The sequence below is a fragment of the Stenella coeruleoalba genome (genome assembly GCF_951394435.1).
Source record: "Stenella coeruleoalba genome assembly, chromosome: 14".
Taxonomy (NCBI): domain Eukaryota; kingdom Metazoa; phylum Chordata; class Mammalia; order Artiodactyla; family Delphinidae; genus Stenella; species Stenella coeruleoalba.
The window spans coordinates 39,379,493-39,396,085 of NC_137160.1; the positions used below are offsets into that span (position 1 = coordinate 39,379,493).

The 16,593-nt window shown below is 37.0% G+C and overlaps 1 protein-coding gene across 1 annotated transcript in view; it reads right to left on the reverse strand.

Moving 5' to 3' along the window:
• Positions 1–282: 282 nt before the first annotated feature.
• Positions 283–16,593, reverse strand: part of ELP2 (elongator acetyltransferase complex subunit 2) — a 44,283-nt gene continuing 27,972 nt past the window's right edge. Inside the window, exons 18-22 of the mRNA XM_079942250.1 lie at positions 7,930–8,122; positions 6,421–6,542; positions 4,758–4,891; positions 3,888–4,001; positions 283–1,010 (exon numbers count right to left, since the gene is read on the reverse strand). Coding sequence (XP_079798376.1) covers positions 854–1,010; positions 3,888–4,001; positions 4,758–4,891; positions 6,421–6,542; positions 7,930–8,122 — 720 coding nt within the window. The 3' untranslated portion in view covers positions 283–853. The remainder of the gene's footprint in view (positions 1,011–3,887; positions 4,002–4,757; positions 4,892–6,420; positions 6,543–7,929; positions 8,123–16,593) is intronic.

Consider the following 16,593-nt stretch of genomic DNA (forward strand, 5'->3'; position numbering starts at 1 on the left):
CCTCTCTTAACCTCTCTCCACCCAACTCCCAAGTGCTCAGCTCTCATGGGCAGCCTCCCAAAGCTCAGCAGGCACACCCAACACTGTCTTTCTGGTGTGTTCTTCTGCCCTCTGTTCCCATCGCGCCCTCTCCCTGGGGCACATCCTTCACGCTCATGACTTCATCCTTCCTCTTGTGACTCATCCTTGCAACTTCACAGAAATTCAGGTGATTCAGACGCTACTTTCCAGCCCCTATATCTCTCAGTTACTTTAAGCACTTCAAGTCAAACTCTGAAGGAAGCATCTATGTACTTTTAAAGAATAAGAGAAGGGACCAACTACAGTTCAAACTCACAACCTGCCAAATTCCTAGAATGGTTGGTGTGTACTAGGAGGCAGGGGTCAAGACCACACTTTGTGTGGTCTGCGTATTTACAAAAAACTGTTAAAATAAAAATTGAGTAATCTGGGTTTTATCTCTTTTTATTTTTGAGGCTATCCCTCACAGGAGGGTAGTAAATAATGAAACGTCCCAAACATTTGAAAAGAGAAGGCCCGAAATGACACAAAATTAGGCAAATTTGCTCATGAAGAAAGAAAGAATAGAGGCTCTCAATCTGGGACACACAGATGCAGGTCTGAATCCCTGAAAGTATGGGCAAGGTTCTGAGACTGTGTGTATATAAACATTTTGAGCAAAGAGTCTGTAGCTTTCATCATATTTCAAAGGGTCTGAGACTCACATGAGGACTACTGCCTTAGGTCTTAAGCATGAAATGCAATGAAATTATGAGGTAAAGAAAGGTTATCTATTTACATGATAAATATTTTTAAGACACCAACGAGTATATGCTTGCAGTCATTAAGTCCATTACAGAGCACATCTGTTAACTCTGTGTATCTTCACAGTGTGATCTTCACCACAACTTGCAAAGTGTAACCATTCAGTGCCTTCTGCTTCATTCTGTTCAGCTTTTCCATTACAGTTCTTCCAGCATAATTTTTTGATAGCAAGTGTATGACTTTGGCTAAAACAAAGATAGAGAAATCATGAAATGAATGTATGCTATGACTATGAAATATTTTTCTGGGTGCTCACCTGCATATTAATTCAGTTAGTATGCTCTTCCTATTAGTGTTGTTAACATAAATAGAAGTCAAAACCTGACCATGTAATTGTACAGGTTTTAAAATACCATCACTAATATTTTAGCAATTTTATGTTAGCCTTGAAAACATTTTACTTACTGACCAAGGACACCACCAAAAAGAGCAAGAAATAGACAATGCATTTATGTCAAATTTTGCTTTAACCATCAATTTTAACTATTAAAATCAGTCTTTCAGGTAACATTACTAAATGTGTTTCTTTTCTAAAGAATTCCAACTTTACAACATATTCTATATTTGATCTTCTGACATCCCTGTAACTTGAATGGACGCTTACTCTCATTATTTACTGCTGGGTAAGAAAAGATAGTGAAAGATTTAATAAACTACCCAGTGAAAGAACCTTGGTCTCCAATGTGACCTGTAACTGCATGACCCTGGGCAAGATGTTCATATTAACACACTACCCCCAGCCCCCATCCTCATGGCTGACCTAGGATGCTACCAAACATAGATTATTAATAAATCTCTATGAAATATAATATCCTCTATAAATTTAACCTGCAAACTAGTCCTCCAAACCAAAACGGAATAAGGTGAATATGGTGCAAGTTTTAAAGCAGTAAACACTGAAAATAATACCTGAGCTCACAAACTATACTTGCAGACTCTGAGAGTCCCTGTCACCAACGCACTCTCAGGATCAAAAGAATGAAGCATAGCCTCGAAGTGATGAAACACATTTAAAAAAATCAGCACACCAGAACCTAAGTCACCAAATGACTGTGAGCCCCTGCAAGTGGCCACTCTAGAAGGGTCCACACATTCCAACAATGCTGCTGTGCCTCAGTGTTTCCTGAAATTCTCCTAAAGGAAACGCTTCCACACAGACTACGACCTGAGTATTCTCAATGAGAGCTCATCTTCCCTTGAGGATGAATTTGATTACTGAAAGAAGTCAAAGGTCATCTGGATATGAGCTTATAAATAAGATGAAGGTTAAGCTAAAAAAAAAAAAAGAAGTGAATGGTCAAAATGAGGAAAACTTTATATAAAAGGTATCATAATTGGCTTTCTTGCATCACTAGTAAGCTAGTTTTGAACACAGTTCCTAAAGAGAAGTTCCAAAAATATTTTAAGTGACAGCAACATCACTGGGATCTCATTTGTTCTGGATTAATATTAAAGTTCTCTCATTTCATTAAAAGAATGATTTGAAGTAGTGACATCACTGAAACAAGAATATATTTAGACTAGTATATATATATAGTACTTTGTTTCCCAGAGAAGTTACTTTGAGGGACAGTACTTATTTGGCTATATATGCTTTGAGATGGTATGTTTCGTTTCTTTTCTTTTTTGGTAATGTTCTTTAAATCCAGCGTGTTAACAGATCACATTTAGAAGACAGGGAGTTCGGGGAGCCAACCTAGAAGGCAGTGTTTGCTTATATTACCTTCGTTTATATTTCATTATCAGCAAAACCTTTCATTTGAAAAGTACTCGTAATCTGATAAGTGTAATATTAGCAATCCAAATAATATAAGGTAAGCCAGGAATTAGTTCTTGCAAATCCAAAGTCACCATAATGACTAAAAAACTTTTAAATGAAAAACTCAAATTCTGTACATGTCCCCTGCCCATACTTTCTGAGGGGCTTCTTGCCACTGTTCCACATTCGGGCCACAGAAGTGGTCTGGGTACTAGGCAGAGGCAGAGCAAGCATCATGGGTAGGGCAAAGTGAAAGGAAGGAAAAGAAGAGGAGGGGAGGCCAGGAAGAGAGGAATTTTCAAGTGCCTGAAACATGGAATTTCATTGGATACCTCTCTCTTCAGTAAGCCAATAGCATGAACTGTTTCAACAGCTAAACCCAGCATCAGAGAGGTGGGAGAGAACCCATGAGGACAGCAGTAATAAAGCAGATCTCATTTTAAATACATTTAAATAAATACAATTATCATGAGCATTAACATGCTTTGCTGGTAAGGAGACAAACTCCCCTGGAAGGTATATCTTGTACAATATGTCTCTCGGCATCAAGCCAATGACCTTCCTCATGATGCTGTTGTTTGGAATTGTATTTGAAGTTATATTTTGGATAGTTTAAATACATGAAGGTTGAAGAATCCTAAAACAAATCTAACACAGAATGACATGAATGACTTTTTGAAAGTTTAGTCATTTTTAACTAACGAAATGGGTAAAGAAGTAGATTAAAAAGTGTTCCCTGCTGTCTAAGCAGGCGGATGAGGAGGAGGCTGTAAACAGCAGGTGCTCTGAGCAGCTCAGGTGGCAAAGGCCCACGCCCGGGGCACGAGGCTCAGGAGCACTTACTCTGCCTGAAGGCTGGTCACAGGGCTTTGAGGGGCACTTGACGGTTTACTCTATCCCAGGATGTGAGCTAAAGCGTTCAAACACGAGATTCGCCTACCAAACACAATCTATAATATTTCCAAAACACCACCACCATTTTGAATTAAATTTTACTAAGATTCTACTTAGTCAAATTCTGAAACTCATCATTATGAAAATCACTTTCATCTCCAATGCGTTGTCTGTAAACACAGTATCATGCAAACAAGCAATTTGGTCAAATAAACTTTTAAAAACCAAGTGCAATACAGTAATAAACGTCAATCTCAAGAGACTGTCACAAAACACAGAGGTACAAATTAGCAGTAAGCACCATGAAGAGATTTGTGTTTCTCTCCATGCAAATGTGACATAAGATTTGCTGCTAAAGACTCCATGATATCTATCTAATCTGATGGAAGCAAAAACAGGAAGGAAATACCTTTGACTTGTTTCTACACAGTGCCTCCAGTCATTTATTTCTGGAACTTGATCAGTCTTTTTCCAAGAATATAAACAAATCTTTCCACACTCTAATCCTACTGCAACAACGTATCTGTTTTTAAGGGAAGGGAAAGACAGTGATTAATTTAGCATGAACTTCTGTTATCTCCATCATCACCAATCTAAAGTAGTTCTTCAGTGCTCCCAACTGTCTCTGGCTTACAAAGGACTCTGTTTAAAATTCGGGCCCAGGATCCAGTGCGCTGCTCTACCGTGCGCTCACAGAGCCTCCTCTCCATCGAGGATGCTCACAGTTTTACCTCTGCCCTCTGCTGGCAAGGCCCATAAGCCAGTGTTTCCCTGGCTGGCAGCAGAGACCCTTGTTCTACCGAAGATACTTGTTACAGAGAAAGCACCACAGTCCTAAATTTGGTGAAATAAGAACCTTTGAGCCACCCTCCCAATCTCTATTTCACCACGCTGAATATCATCAAGCTCTATCAATTCAGCAATTCTTTTGAGGGGAGTTCCCCCTGGTGGTCCAGTGTTTGGGGCTCTGAGCTTCCACTGTTGGGGGGGCCTGGGTTTGATCCCTGATCTGGGAACTAGGATCCCACAAGCCACGCAGCGCAGCCAAACCAACAAACAAATAAATAAATAAATAGGGGTTGATCAGAAAGATAAGATAAAATAAAATGGTGTTAAAAACAAAAAAGAAATCCTATGAGAAACATAAGCATTATAAAAAAAAATGGTTAACTTGGAAGCTAAGAGAACCCAAAGATGAAAGTATAAGAGGGCTACACATTGAGAAACTAAGTGGTCTTCTTAAAGAAAACATAAGATGAAGCCCCACACAGAGACTGACCTTTGGGAAAGGTTAAGTACTGGGCAGACACTGACGGCAGTCACAGCTCCGCCCACGTCCAGAACGGAGGAGCAGGGGCCGATGCTGTGCTCAGTGGAGTCATCGCTGGAGTCGCACTCACCCCAGACAACCACCTAACACAGACAGATCAAACGCTGTAAAACTTTCTCTTTGCAAGGTTTCTAGCAATGCATTAGAGCGTTTCAATGGCATAGAGGACACTGACATTTTAAAAAATGCATCATTTTCATTTGTGTTCCAGGACTTCTGACCATTTCAAGCATCACAGAGAAGCCACCATGTAGCAGATACATGTCTCTGAGACCTCAACTACCCAACTGTGCTGGTCCAAAGATAACTGTCCCCGCCCAGAGACCAGGTGTGTTTAGCCTGCTCTTTACACTCAGGAAACCAGTTCTGATCCAGTGAGATTCTGTCCACCATGTCCTCAAGGTGCTCGTGCACCACCCCAAGAAATTACCACAAAATGCATGAACCAACCAAGTCCCTGGCTCTTCTTCTACACCACCCACTGCTCATGGAATCAGCTCAGCTCACTCGGGAGGCCCTAACCTTGATGATACACCGCATAAGAAATGAGGCTTTCCTGGAAGCTCATGCCTCAGAAGGGTGTGAATGGTCACAAAGAAATGGAGAGGGAAGTGAAAACGCAGGACCAAAGCAAGATTCTGAGCAGAGGGCTCCGCCCAAGCAAGCAGGAGTGCATTTCTGAGACTGCATGGCGGATGATGCTTTGTCCGTTTCAGCCTTGACCTAACTGTGACAGCCACAGCTGGACCATCTGCTACCGGGCCTGACTGTGGAAGGCAGAAGCAGTCCTGCTGCCTGAGCAGCTAGCAGAGAGTAGGAAGACAAATGCCGGGGAAGAAATGAATAGGCAAATGACAGAAGTAAAGGTCTGAGAGAAAGCACTTCAGAGGCTAACATTTCAGTGTTTCATTGAGTGACAGCATGCTGTGTTAGTCCTCTGCTTCTGTAACTTGTACCATGACTGTGACTGGAGAGGGCAGGAGAGGAGAGGAAACACTCAAGTGCCTCAGCGCCTCTGGTCTGCAGGAAGTGCAGAAAAAGGAAAGGATGCTTTAATGAGCATGAAAACAGAGGAAAGACCAGAGGCCAGGGGAACATTTCCCAGAGAACAAGGGCGAGGGTCATGGTCAAGAACCTACTGCTAGCTAACTTGTTCTGATTTTTTTCACAGCTCGTGACACACCCAGGCACACACCCCGCCTCCTTCGCTGAATGAAAAGGTAATAATCATTCATTATAGAAAGAATTTTAAATTCCCAAAAGTACGAAAAAGAAAAGCAGAAACTGTCTTTCCCTGTGTCCCTCCACCCACTCCTGCTCTCCTGCTTTCTTTATCCTGACCCATTTCCTTTACCACTTTTCTCCTACTGGAGCCATCTGATAGTCATGTGTCTGAAGGGACGACTTCTCGTATTTGATATTTTAGAGACATGTATTATAGAATTTAACAAGAAAAGCCTTTTTATGTATGCATATGAAAAACACAGAAGGAAATAAATAAACTGATTTTTAAAAGATGTATCAGAAAATTAGGATTATGTGCTTTTTATCCAAACACACCTGTAATATTATTATTTTACATTTGAAAAAATATTAAGTTAAAAAAAATTACCTTTTTGTCCCGACTTCCAGTGAAGAAATACTTGCCATCAGGACTCCAATCACAAGACCAAATAATTCTACTGTGCACAGCAGTGATTTTGTTAGTGAAGGCAAAGAGACTGAAAACTGGGTCTGAAAGAAACACATATGCACTAGTCACAAAGTGGAGAGAGCAGCTTTTTACCTATTAGAAAGCTATGTTTAAATGCCATATACAACATGTAATTTAACAATCAATTTATATACACAGACTTTTGCAACCAAGGCCAGGCAGCTGATCCCTCACCAGAAGGTTATGTGCATACAGTTATTTTTCTAGTAGGAAATGCTTTTATACTGACTAGGCACTCTCTAGTGACTGATGACAAACATCTTCTGGACACTTAACTAAAAGTTCAATTTATGCTTATGGAAGAAGCCTGATGAAATTTAAACTTACTCAGGAAGTAGCCAGATCTGTGTATTAAGCTATGGAAAAAAAAGACTAATGAACCCTTAAATAATGTAAAAGAAAAAAACGAACTTAAAAAAAATCTCTTCCCTTGCAATATTTTAAGTGTAGGGTAACTAACTTCTAGCCCTCATACGGACTAAACGTAAAAGACGTAACTGTGTATGGAGGGTAGACTAATGTATCTATTAATCCACAATCCATAAAGATATAGCAAATTAAAGGATTTGTTATTAGTATAATATCACTTTAACTTTTTTAAAAAAAGTTGCATGTTAGGAAATCACTAGTTGCAAATGAAATCAGTCTGTTACAACATATACTGCTCAATATGTGTCATAGTCCCTGGTATTCTCTAAAACACAAAAAACCCAAAGGACTAAAAATATCATAAGATCAAATTGCAGTAGGTTTTATCAATGGAAAAATTAAAAACAGGATTAAACAACACAAAGTACTTTAAACGCTCTCTAGATTTTACCTACCCAATGAAAGTGGAAGAATAAGAATAGGCTACTGCTGCAATCACACGAAGCTTTTTTGCCTTTTCCTTTTTTTTTTCAATTTATGCCAGATCCAAAGTAGAATGCAGGTAGGTGTGTTAACATTTTGCCCAGGGGTCATGTTATTCACAAATGGATGCCTAAAACACCCCCTCCCAATTCTCCCAATTATCACTGTGACAGAGGTGGGTAGGTGAATGGTAAAGACAATGGTCCTTCTGAGTTTCATAATTTAACTGTATATTCATTATTCCTGTCCCATAAAATCCTCAGTATATATCATCCATTTGGTTTTATGGTGGCATTCTGTAACCATCTGCAAAATCCAAATTTTCTACATGTAGATTTTTATGTTTCTTTAACTGAGATGTCTGAATACATATCATCCTTACAAGGAAGGTCAAGTCTTCCTCAGTTATCACAAAACTTTGAAAGACTCACAACAACCAGACTCTGCCCTTCACCCTATTATCATTTCTATTTCTCTTTACACAATAGCTGCTCAAAGTAGGTAAATGGACATAACTGTTTCACTAATAATCTTCCCAACCAGCAGCTGTTTTACCTAACTCAGGTGAGATTGTGTCCTGCCTTTTCCACAGTGACCAGGTCCGATCTCTGGAAACAGCTAGTAAGAACTTGTCATCAGGAGAGAAGGCCATCTGTGTGACAGTCAAACTGTGGAAAATTAAATTCTGCACCTGTTTCCAAGATGCAGTGTTCCAAAGAATGATAGCTGCATGCTCTTTCTTAGCTGCCTATAGGACAGAGATGAAACAATAAAGCAATTAAAGTGAAATAAACTGAAAACATTTTTCAAAATAATATATTGTTTCTATGGTATTTTTTATGTATCTGTGTAAAAAATAAAACAACTTCTGAGAAAATACTATAAATACTATAACCAGGTGTAACCTCTGAGAAGAGACAGACTGGAATTAGAAATGATGAATAATTAGAGACTGGCACTGAAATCAGAATTTTAAAAATTGAGTTATATTTAACATACAATATTATATTAGTTTCAGGTGTATGACATAGTGGTTCAATATTTTTATACATTATGAAATGATCACCACAGTAAGTCTAGTTACTATCCATCATCATACAAAGTTGTTACCATATTATTGACTATATCCCCTATGGGTACCTTACATCCCTGTGACTTATTTATTTTATAACTGAAAGTTTATACCTCTTAAACCCCTACTTCAGTCATTCCTCCACCCCGCTGAAAACACCCTGTCTATTCCCTGTACCTATGAATCTGTTTCTGTTTTGTTTGTTCATTTGTTTTGGTTTTTAGATTCCATATATAAATGAAATCATTTGGTGTGTGTCTTTCTCTAACTTATTTACTCATTTCACTTAGCATAATACCCTCCAGGTCCATCCATGTTGCCACAAATGGCAAGATTTCATTCCTCTTTTTTAAGGCTGAGTAATATTCCATCACACACACACACACACACACACACACACACACACACACACACCACCCCTTCCTTATCCATTCCTCTATCATTGGGCACTTAGGTTGCTTCCATATCTTGGCTATTGTAAACAATGCTACAATGAACATAGAGGTACATATATCTTTATAAATTAATGTTTTCATTTCCTTTGGATAAACAGCCAAAAGAAGAAGTGCTGGGTCATATGGTATAGTTCTATTTTTAATTTTTTGAGGAACCTCCATACTACTTTAATATTTTACAAGAAGAATACATCTGTGTATTAACTGTGTAATTAGTAGTTTAGAAACTTTCACTTCTGGTCAATATGGAGTAACAGGGACCAGATTTACTCTCTTGTGTGAAAAAAACTAAAAGATCAGACAAAATACACGAAATAATGGCACTCCAAAATATTAGATATCTAGCAACAAAGAACACTGATACCTAAAAGACAAAATGAATCACAGAGTAGGAAAAAAAGAAAAAAACAATCACTGAACTCTATGACAACGTCAAGCAGCCAAATATAACTATGGTCTGCAAAAGGATGAGAAAAAAATGCTTAAAAAGATAATGGCCAAAAAATTTCCAAATTCAATGAAAACAATAAACCTACAGATCTAAGACGTTCAATAAAACCCAAGCACAAGAAACATGAAGAAAACTATACCAACAGTAATCAAATTGTTTAAAACCACTGAAAAATATAAAATTGCAGTTGGGGGAAAAAACCCCATTACTAAGTAACAAAGAAAAATGACAGTGGGCTTCTCATCCAAAACAATGCAAGTCAGAGGAAAATGGAGCAACATTTTTGAAGTACCTAAGGGAAAACCACCAATTCTTTAGCCACCACTAATACTGTTAAAAAATGAAGGAGAAATAGATCCTTTTCAGACAGGCAAAAAGCTGAAAAAATTCCTGACCAGCAGAACTGCATTATGAGGAATGTTAAGAACATCCTGTAGGCAGCACGAAAATAATATCTGATGGAAAAAATATTTTTATTATTTAAATATCTTTAGGGATAATTAACTGTTAAAGTATAAATAATATTGTGGGATTTCTGTGAAGAAGTAAAATGTACAAAAACAATACCACAAAGTAGAAGGAAATGAAAGTATACTTATGTTATCATACACAAATAGTGCAGTATTACTTGATGGTAAACTGTGGTAAATTAAAGATATATAGTATAAAATGTGAAACAACCAATAAAATAACAAAGAGTTATATCTACTAAACAAAACAAAAGAAATAAAATGGAATCATAAAAAGGAATCACTTAATCCAAAATAAGTATAATGGATCAAAGAACAGATCAAATAGAAAACAAATAGCAAGATGACAGGAGTTAATCTATCATATCAATTATTACGTCAAATGCAAATGATCTAATAAGCACCCCTATTAAAATGAAAGATTATCAAGATGAGAAAAACAGCAAGACCCAATTATATGCTGTCTCCAAGAAACCCACTTGAAATAAAAGGAAACAAACAGCTTAAAGTAAAATGATGGAAAAAGATACATAATTCAAGCACTACTCAAAGGAAACCTGGAGTGGCTACACTAACATCAGAGAAAGTAGACTTCAGAGCAGAAAATATTACCAGAAGTAAAGAGGTTCATTGCATAAGAAACTAGTCAGTTAATCAAGAGAAAATAACCATCATAAATGTTTAGGATCTAACAACAGAACTTCAAAAATACATAAAGTACAAACTGAAGGAACTATAAGGATTAAAAGACAAGTCCACAATTATAGTTAGAGATTTCAAAATGCCATTCACGACAGAACCAAAAGAATAAAGTAGACAATATTGTCAACCAATGTAATTCGTATTTTCAGAACACTTGACCCAAAATAAACAGAATCCAAATTCTTCTCAAAAGAACATGGAAATTTACCAAGATTAAATATCAAAGGATTGAAGTCATACTATGTTTTCTGAACAAAATAAACTTAAATTAGAAATCAATAACAGAAAGATATCTGAAAAACACTCAGTATATGGAAACTAATACATTTCAAAATAACCTAAGTTAAAAAATAAAATCAAAGAGAAATTAGAAAGTGCTTTTAATTGAATGAAAACACAACGTATCAAAATTTGCAGAATGCCTCGAAAGCAATACTTAGAAGAAAACTTATAGCACTTAACACCTATATTAGAAAGAAAGATCTAGAATCAATGACCTCAGTTTTAACCTTATTAGAGACAGAAAAAGAAATGAGGACTTCCCTGGTAGTGCAGTGGTTAAGAATCTGCCTGCCAATGCAGAGGACACGGTTCAAGCCCTGGTCCAGGAGGATCCCACATGCCGCGGAGCAACTAAACCTGTGTGCCACAACTACTGAGCCTGTGCTCTACAGCCTGTGAGCCACAAATACTGAGCCCACGTGCCACAACTACTGAAGCCTGTGCACCTAGAGCCTGTGCTCCGCAACAAGAGAAGCCACCACAGTGAGAAGCCAGTGCACCACAATGGAGTGCAGCTCCTGTTCGTCGCAACTAGAGAAAGCCCGTATGCAGCAACGAAGACCCAATGCAGCCAAAAGTAAATCAAAATAAATAAAATAAATAAACCAAAAGCTTGTTCTCTGAAAATATTAATAAAATCATAAACTCATTAATTTCCTGGTCAATTCCCAGAATTCTCTCCCACAAAAAAAAAAAAAAAAAAAAGAGGGTATGAGAGAAAAGAGACAAATTGCCAATAACAGGAATAAGAAAGGTAACATCACCAGGGATTCTTCAGGTAATAAAAGGATCAAAAGGGAATACTATGAACAACTTTATGCCAATAAATATGACAAATCAGATAAAAGGGGCAAATTTCCTGAAAGACACAAACCATCAAAGTACACCCACGAAAAATTAGATATCTTGAATGAAATAGCCCTGTATCTATTTAAAAAATTATAGGTAGTTAAAAACCTTCCCACAAAGATAACTCAAGGTCAGTTTGCTTCACTGGGAAATTCTACCAAATATTTAAAAAAGGAAATACCAATTCTTCACAAACTCTTCCAGAAAATTGCAAAGGAGGAAATATTTCTATGAGGCTAATATTACTGTGATACCAAAACCAGATGAAGCCATTACAAGGAAAGAAAACTACACAGCAATGTCTCTCACATACTATATATGAAAGTTTTAAACAAAATTTTAGCAAATTGAATCCAACAATATATAAAAATATAAGAAATCATCAACAATATGAAAAGGCAACCTACTGAATGGGAGAAAATGTTTGCAAATCATCTGATAAGGGGTTAATATAAAAACTATATAAAGAACATATACATCTGAATAGCAAAATATAAAATTAAATTAAATAAAAAATAGGCAAAGAATCTAAATAGACATTTTTCCAAGAAGACATATACATGGCCAACAGAAACATGAAAAGATGCTCAACATCACTAATCATAAGGGTAATGCAAATCAAAACCACAATGAGATATCACCTTACACCCATTAGAATGGCTATCAACAAAAAGACAAGGAATAAGTGCTGGAGAGGATATGGGGAAAAGGGAACCCTGTGCCTTGCTGGTGGAAATGTAAACTGGTGCAGCCACTATGAAAAACAGTATGGAGGTTCCTCAAAAAATTAAAACTGGAATTAACATATGATCCAGCAATTCCACTTCTGGGTATTTACCCAAAGAAAATAAAAACACTAACTTGAAAAGATATGTGTACCCCCATGTTCACTGCAGCATTATTTATGATAGCCAACATATGGAAACAACCTAAGTGTCCATCAAATGGATAAAGAAAATGGATCAATGGATAAAGAAAACGGACAGACACACACACCATGGTGGAAGAGTATTCAGCCATAAAAAACAATGAGGGCTTCCCTGGTGGCGCAGTGGTTGAGAGTCCGCCTGCCGATGCAGGGGACACAGTCGCGGAGCGACTGGGCCCGTGAGCCATGGCCGCTGAGCCTCCACGTCCGGAGCCTGTGCTCCGCAACGGGAGAGGCCACAACAGTGAGAGGCCCGCGTACCGCAAAAAAACAAAACAAAATAAAACAAACAAAAAAAAACAATGAAATATTTCCATTTGTGACAACATGGACAGACCTTGTGGGCATTATGCTAAGTGAAATAAGTCAGACAAAGACAAATACTGTACGATCTCACTTATAAGCAGAATCTAAAAACAGCAACAATAAAAAAACCCACCAAGCTCATAGACATACAGAGAATGAATTGGGAGATGCCAGAAGCCAAGACTGGGGGATATATGAAATGGGTGAAGGGAGTCAAAACGTACAAACGTCCAGCTATAAATAACTAAGTCAGGGGGATGTAACATAGAGCATGGTGATTATAGTTAATATTACACTGCGTATTTGAAAGTTGCTGAAATCTTAAAAGTCCTCAGCAGAAAAAAAAAAAAATTTCTTGTAACTATGTATGATGATGGATGTTAGCTAGACTTATTGTGGTGATCACTTCACAATGTATACAAATATTGATCATTATGTTGTACACCTGAAACTAATATAATGTTATATATGTCAGTTATACCTCAATAAAAAGAATAATTGAAAAAAGAAATATATATATATAATATAAGCATTTGGGGTTTGGTTCCAGGAATGCAAAGTTGGTTCATCATTTGAAAAATCAATCCATGTAATTCACCATATTAATAAACTAAAATGGGAAAAACATATGATCATGTTAAGAGATAAAGAAAAAACATTTGACAAAACCTAACATCCATTCCTGATAAAAACTCTCTGCAAACTAGGAACCGCAGGGAGATTTTGCAACCTGATAAAGAAGAGCCATAAAAAAAATCCACAGCAAGCATAACACTTAATGGACAAAACTAAATATTCTGTTGCTGAGATGAGGAATAAGGTGAGGACTTCTGATGTTACAACGTCTAGTCAACATTAAGACATCCATATGGGAAAGGAAGAAGTAAAATTTTCTTTATTCACAGGCAACATAAGCATCTATGTGGAAAATCCAATATCTACAATAAAGCTATAAGAAGTAATAAGTTTAGCAAGTTGCAGGATAAAAGACTGATTACAAAAAGCAACTGCATTTCCTTATGTGAGCAATGAACAATCTGACATAAAATATATGAAATAAGGATAAATCTGACAAAATATGTGTAAGACCTGACACTGAAAAGTACAAAATATTCCTGATAATATTAAGATGTTAACACTGGGGAAAATTGGGTAGGAGGTATAATGGTATTCTAGGTACTATCTCTGCAACTTTCGTTAAATATAAAATTATTCCAAAATAAAAGGCTTACTAAAAAAAAACAAACAAAACCCTGAGAGAAATTAAAGATCTAAATAAATGAGAGGCATACTGCATTCATGTGTCAAGACTCAATATTGTTAAAATTCTTCCACAATTAATCTATAGATTCAATGCAATCCCCATCAAAATTCCAGCACATACTTTTGTAGAAACTGTCAAGCTGATTATAAAATTCATGTGGAAAAGTAAAGAACCTAGAATAGCCAAAATACATTTGAAAAGTGAGAAGAGAGTTAGAAGACAATTACTTCCTGGTTTCAAGACACAGTATAAAAAGCTATAGTTGTTAAAGAGACTGTGGCACTGGCATCAAAACAGGAAAGAAAAAAAAAAAAGATGAGTAGGACAAAATAAAGTCTAGAAATAGACCCAAACATATATGGACAGCTAATTTTGACAAAGATGCAAAAGGTACGAGGTGAAGGGATAGTCTTTTCAACAAATAATGATGGAACAACTGGATATCCACATGCAAAAAAAATCAACTGTAATATATACTCCATACAACAGGAAGAATTAATAAAAGATGTATCATAGGTCTAAACATAAAACTTAAAATCTATAAAACTCCTAGAACAAAATGCGGCAGAAGAACTTGAGTCAGGCAAAGATTTCTTTCTTTCCTTTTTCTTTTATGGCCACTCTGCACAGCATGCGGGATCTTAGTTCCCTGACCAGGGATCAAACCTGTGCCCCCTGCAGTGGGAGTGTGAAATCATAACCACTGGACCACCAGGAAGTCCCAGGCAAAGATTTCTTAGATACTACATTAGAAGCACAAACCCAATACAGAAAAAAATTGATAAATTAGACTTCACCAAAACATACAACTTCTGCTCTTTGAAAAACATTGTTAAGAAAATGAAGGAAATGTCACTGGGGAAAACTACCTACATAGCATATATCTGATAAAGTAGTATCCAGTGTATATAAAGAGCTTTTCAAAATTCGGTAATAAGAAAACAATACAATAAAGAACTGGGCAAAAGATTTGACCAGATACTTCATCAAAGAAGACATACAGTTGGAAAATTAGCACATGAAAAGCTGTTCAACATCATTAATCATTACGGAAATGCAAATTACAGGCACAATGAGATATTACAAACCTATCAGAATGGCTAATGTTAAAAAGATTGACAATACCACGCACTGGTGAGGGCGTGGAGCAACTGGAACTCTCATGTATTGCTAGTAGGATTGTAAAATGGTACAGCCACTTTGGAAAATAGTTTGTCAATTTCTTAAAAATTTAAATATACATCTACCATATACCCAGCAATTCTACTCATATGTATTTACTCAAGAGAAATGAAAGCATATATCCATGCAAAGACTTGTATACAAATATTCACAACTGCTTTATTAATAAAAGCCAAAAACTGGAAACCACCCAAATGTCCATTAATAAGTGTATGGATCAACAAATTGTAGTATATCTGTAAAAGGGAAGACTATGCAGAAAAAAAAATGAGCAACTGATACATGGAACAACATGGATGAATCTCAAATTATTACGCTAAATGAAAAAAGCCAGATGAAAAAGAGTGCATACTATATGACTCCATTTATACAAAAATTTAGAAAATGTAAACTACTCTATCATGATAAAAAGCAGATTAGTGGTTTACTAGGGATGGGGCAGAGGAAATTTGGGGGGCTGATGGTATGTTCACTATCTTGATATGTAGTGATGATTTCACAGGTATAAACATATGTCAAAATTTATCAAATTGTTCACTTTCAACATGCAGTTGACAGCACGCTAATGACACCTAAATAAAGCAGCTAAAAATGTTAGTTCAAAAAAGAAATGCACATAGTTGCTACAAGTGAGCCAACTTGAAAAGGAGAAAATAATTATGTGATTGACAGTGCCCTAAGACACAAATTAGCTGCTCAGTAGAAGCACAGTTATTCTTGCTACTTATGCCCTATTCTTTCCAAAGGGCCTTGTATTAACAGAAGGAAGTACCACCCTCTCAGTACCACCCTCACAAAGAGGACAACAAACAAGGGGGTGGGGCAGAAGGAGCACAACAATTATTTCCTAGGAGGTCCCTCAATACAGGCCAGTAGCAAGAAACCACAGCAAGAGCAGGGACAAAAAACAAACATACCAAAAAACCCCCAAAACAAAACAACCCCATAGGTGCCCATCCAGGTGGGCAGCTCTCATCATCATGCTTAAAACAGATAAATAAATTAATTTTCTTGATGTCTTAATAAATAAATTTTAGGAAAGTTAGGGGAATGTGTAGGTCTCAGACCTTTCACACAATCCTCCACAGTATATAAATACTGAATAGCAAGTTCAAGATCATTCTCCCAGGCAGATGTCTGAGATGCACTATTCCACAGTGTCACGTGCTGGTGGCTCATTGAGCTGGCCACCATCCTGCCTCACCGTGGCAAGGGCCAAGGGACTCTACTCACTTAGGTCAGCACCCACAGTGTCCTC